Raw genomic sequence first — 5469 nt, 5'->3', positions numbered from 1 at the left:
CAACATATGGTCCTATTTGCCATCTTCCCATCCCACCCACATCGCCCAGGAGAAAGTCCACCCTCAGCAAGAGGGATGTCCCCTATTGGTCTGTTACAATTAACACACAATAACTGACCCTTTGGAACCACGTGCACAGTTTCAGAAATTTAATTTATGAATCAACACACTGAAAACATTTTGATTCCTAAGGCGCTTTAAGTCCCATTCATTCCAGAATAGATTCGAAATCATGGAGGTGGAGGACCGAATGAGACATTCATAGTAAAACCCTCCTGTAAAGATCAATCCTTATATTAAGTTGGTCCCTTTGAGGAAGATATCTTGTTGGCCCTCAGAGGAAAACACACCTCATGTTTGCCTCCCTGTGGGGTCACAGACCCTTTCCTCTCCACAAATCTTCTTTAGCAACAGCATTTCAGTACAAACTCAAGGCACAAAAACACAAGATAATTTTTCTCTCAGAAGCACTGGAAGTGCTGTCCCTCCTAAGGTGACATTGTGCCTTCAAACTCTTCACTGCCTTCTTAGAAGACCAGGAAATATTCTTTTAATGGATTTGTAGCCCCTTATCCCACCTAGCACAAACTGGAAGAAATATCATCCGGTTTGATTTTCAAATCAAGCATTCTTTCTTTAGGAAAGTGTTCATTGAGATTCTAAGGTGATGATTTATCCTCTGTCTAAATGTACCATGTGATATCATTTGGACCAAAACCCAACTTGGGCTGCAGTGTCTGGATGTGGTAGAAAGCAGATTAAGCTCAGTGTTCCTCCCCACGTTGATACGTAGAGATGCAAAGTCCATGGCCTGAGCCTTCCCTTGCTATTCAGGAAACACAACATGACCCAGACTAAGATGGAAGCTCCAAAAACCAGGGCTGGAGAAGCTCAGAGCCTCACAAATGTTCTTGGAGTACCAGTCTTTTCTTACCATCTCTGATTAGTTCATCTCCTCCAACCAACCAAAAATGGCTCTGCCAAGGGAGACCGTTTTTCCCTTGATAAAAGCCACCAATGTTAAAATAAAAGTGGCTTATTTCTTATCAGTAGAATCAAAATGAGAATATGGTTTCCCCTGATCCTTTCTAAAGCTCATAACTTCTTTAAGGAGACTTTTAAGATCTCATTTGGCCTGTCCATGAAACTTTTGAGGATTCTGTTTTTATCAACACTGCATGATTTCAAATAATTGTATTCAAGATTCCAAGTGAACTCCTATGGCTTCCATACTGCCATTTCCTATAAGAATATTGCATGTTCTAATGCAGTTGCCTTGTAGAGCTATATGTCTTACAAGATTGTGGCTGCAGGGTTCAGGGGCATGGTGCTGATAGACATTGAAGGCTCTTGTTCTAGTTTCATATCCTCAATTTGTTGATTGCTTCCTAATACTTCTAGTCACTAGGTATCTTCAAGACTTCACTTTACTCCTGTTGAAAAACCACTATCACATCTTGGTGTCATCTGTTTCACTGACTTCTGACAAACTGAAGTTGGGATTGTCATAGCCTTTCTTTATCCTGGCCCTAGCATCTTTCTCATTATAAAGGCACAAGGCACAATGAGGGGTCTCAACTTCCACAGTTTTGCTAAAGTTATGGAAATCCACTCGGTATTTCCCTTCCTTAGTCTTGGATACTATGGGAGCAAAACGGTAACCCCAGAGCACCTCTTCTGGGACATAAGATGTCCGGACTTGGCAGGTAGCACTGGTTGATTCCACTGTGCCATCTAAAAACACCACTAATTCAAAGTCTTGTTGGGGAAGGGTTTCTGCTGCCATGTTGAAGAAGGGGCTGTTTTGATCAATGACATGGTAAATTGTCAATGGGGAGATGAAGAATAAATTTTCATTCCCTGCATCAACTACAAAGTTGATATTGATCTGGTCCAAAATAATGGTCTCTCCTTCAGGAGTGACTGTAGTCCTCAGGAGCTTTCCATATATGTGGCTCCCAATAAGGAGGCTCTTCCTAAGATTAGCCACACGGATTAGGAGACAAAGCTTCCCGCCCCGTTTACTGATCACTGCATTCTTGCTGAAGGTAATGGTCTTGGCACGTTTCTTGGGTCTGGAGATCTTGGCTAAAATGGCACCACACATGAAAGAATTGATGATGACTCCAAGTATAGACTGGAAGATAAGGAGAAAAATGGCAGTGCCACATTGTTCTGTCACACACCTGAATCCATACCCAATGGTCACTTGTGTTTCCAGAGAAAACAGAAAAGCTGAGGTCAAGCCATTAATGTTCTCCACACAAGGGGTGTGGTTGACAGAAGGATGGAACTCAGGGAGATCTTTGTGGATGTAGGCTACTGCATACCACAGAAGACCAAAGAAGAACCAACTCCCCAAGAAGGCCGAAATGAAGATGGTCATTTTGTATCTCCATTTGAGGTCAAGCACAGTTGTCCAGATGTCCACAAAGAATATAAACCTTGACTGGGCCTCCACATTGCCAAACTCTATGTTGCATCTTCCATCTTTGGAGACCAGCCTGGCTCTTTGCCGAGAATGCCCAAAAAAGTGAGTGACAAACCATTTCCGAAGATGTTTGAACATTCTTTCTGTCAACACTCTGATCTGAAATACATCAAAAACAAACAAAACAAAATGATGTTTACAGCAGCGGTGGACTAGGTGACTCACATATACGAAAGACCATTCAAAACAATCTGATTTACTAATCATTCAGGAAAGCTGACAGTTTATTCTGGATACAACGATACTATTTTCAATTGAAACTTTCCACCAGAAGATCATATTTCTTAAATATAAAGAGGAAAAATAATTACAGAGAGATAGGAATGGAAGGAACTTAAGAGGGCATGTATTCAAGGGTTTCCTGACCTTAGTCAGTGGCACACAAACTTAAAAATGTACGTGATAACCAATCTATGACCTGTATTATGATTTATCTGGTATTATTCTTTAAATCGATTCTCCTTTTACTTTAATAAAGTTTTGCCTTCTGTTAAGCAAAAATAGCTGTGAAAGCAGAAGCTGGAAGGAACGTTTGTATTTTTTGTAATATATAAAAATAAAAAACCATTAAAAGGGTTCATCAATATACTACTTAAACCATCCTCTTTACTGCCATTCTCACTCAATAGTAAAAGAAATCTTGTCCCAATTATTGTCCCACTCATCCATTGAAGGCACTGAGATTCAGAAAATTTTAATAGGATAACCAAAGTCATGTACTAACCAGTGGCAGGATGACAACTAAAAACATAAATCATAAAGTTCCCTGCTTCCGGTCCAGAGGAACCTCTAATAGGCTGCATCTCAGCTATTAAATTTTATATTCTAAAGTCAGATTTGCCTCAAACATTTTAAGACAAATATTGGTCACCTTCCTTTCTTTTTTTTTTTTTTTGTAATGCTTGAGACTATTTAGAACAGAGCTCCTTAATACAGTTTGGTCAAGTCCTACCATATGATCTCAGGAGTTTACTCAATGGAGGTACAAGCCTCTTTCCTTTTTCTCTCCATGATATACCAAGATTCCTAAGAGGAATAATATGATGGTCACCATCAATATCTCACTCTTTCTTCCCTGCTTCTTAGCTGAAGGACTGGGAAGCTCTGAATTAAATAATATTCCAAATAATTCTCCATAAACGTAGAACCATGCTTTATTCGCTCCTCTGCCCCAGCTGCTAACACAGTCTATGGGCACTCACAAGTTATTCAATGAGCATGAATGGAATAACTCAGTGAATGAAGTAAGCTCTTCAAAATACCATCTACTCAATGGTTTCTTGTTGATGACATTATTGTGACTTCCAGTTTACAGCAAGAAAAGTGAAGGGATTTTCCCCTAAACAGACAACAACGATGAAAGCCACGGTTATCAACACTAGACTACCTCCTCCCCTAGCTGTGCCCTCCCCCACTCCAAGGTGCGCCCACCATGGTTAACAAGGTCTTCGTGGTATTTTTAATTAAATGTAAATATGTTTCTAAAATAGACTTCAAAATCCCCCTTCAAAAATGTGTTTATTCATACAAACCAGGAAGCGAAACCAACTTAGTGATACATTTTAAACAAAAGTACTATCCCACAGTGTTTTGTTCATAGCCTTCAACTAGGTGAAAACATAAGAAGCCAACACCAGGTAGAAGTGGTGAAGAGAAAAACCACAGCTGTGGTGATTTGAAATTTTGAGGACAAGTTCTAAAGCTACAGAGAAAGAAAAGGCTACCAGGAGAGGAAACAGCAGTGCACACACTCAGAGCGCCCTGCCCACATCCCACCCAACCCTCATGGATCTCAAGTCCCCAAAGAGTCCTAGGGGTTGGTCCCAAGCGAGGCACACTGAGGAAGAGTCTACCCCCTCCCCAGGCTCTCTCCTTTCTCCACACACACATAGTTTAAACTGGCTTACATTCGTCTCTCCTCCTGGGTCATGGAAGCTCACACGCTGTCTTAAATGCTCTTCATAGAAATAAAATAATAATTCTCAAGCCAACATTTATTAGGCAAATCCACATTCTCTTTGTCACACGTTATATTTCCAGAGATGACTCCTGAAGCACACCTTTTGAGTTTCTCTTCCTCACAACTTTTCTCTTCCAGTCTCTCTTAAGTTCATTTCGTTTTTGAAGATAAAGGGTATTTCTGTAGAATGAATAAGTAGCCTCTGATTTATCTCTTGACTAAGTCTGGGTTTCCTTGCCTGCATTACTAATAAAATATCTGCCTGGCCTTGCACAGAGCTACAACAAAAGCAAGCAGCTTATAATGTCTTCCCCAGACCGTCTGCACTTACCAACATCCTAAGCATATTCTGACTCTATGTATCCAAGCCTGGGGAAAGCAACGAAGTGGCCTTGGGAGTTGGTCTCTGTCTGCAGGCTGATTTCTTTTAGACTCGGCCTAATTTATTTCAGGGTTTGGTCAGTGGACTGATGCTAATTTGTATTAGCTTGAAAACACTTAATTTGATAGTGGACTTGGGTGGCTTAAACCAAGGCAATTGGTTGTTCTCAACCCAAGCCCCAAGTGGGGTATGTAATGTTTTTTTTTTTTTTCCCCAGACCTCACATGGCTTGAATACCGTCATGCTAAGACATGACAGCCCCCCAGCTAAGGTCCCTGGGCAGCAGGCATGGCGTGAGTTCCAGCATTTTCCTCCTCTCCTTTGCCACGCTCTATATAGCTCTCTTGTTGTTTCTCACAGGTCATGCCTGTTAGCTTTTCATAAGAAAGAATTAGTTATCATCGATCTCTGAACCTGTTCTCTGAAACACACTGAGATCCTGAGATTTCCAAGTTTTCACAAAGATACAGGTGAATATATAGACTGAGATCAGTAAATATTTGTAAGATGAAAGTAAGGTCACACCAGGAAGAAACAAGATACCGGTCAATCCCTCTATACAATAGTCTCTGTTATGTAAGAAACAGATTTTAAAAATAGCCTTTATTGTTGGAATTATTTTATACAATCTGGCAT

The 5469-nt window shown here is 40.6% G+C and overlaps 1 protein-coding gene across 1 annotated transcript; it reads right to left on the bottom strand.

The window, feature by feature from the left end:
• Positions 1 to 1450: 1450 nt before the first annotated feature.
• Positions 1451 to 2569, bottom strand: KCNJ1 (potassium inwardly rectifying channel subfamily J member 1; the record flags this gene model as incomplete). The annotated part of the gene is made up of 1 exon (XM_080816447.1): positions 1451 to 2569. The coding sequence occupies one exon, from the start codon at positions 2567 to 2569 to the stop codon at positions 1451 to 1453; it is 1119 nt and encodes a 372-aa protein (XP_080672573.1).
• Between the last annotated feature and the right edge of the window lie 2900 nt (positions 2570 to 5469).

Source organism: Martes martes (genome assembly GCF_963455335.1).
Source record: "Martes martes genome assembly, chromosome: 10".
In the NCBI taxonomy this organism is placed as follows: Eukaryota; Metazoa; Chordata; class Mammalia; order Carnivora; family Mustelidae; genus Martes; species Martes martes.
Note: the sequence above shows the minus strand (reverse complement) of the source record. Positions and strands in the feature narration are given on the sequence as shown.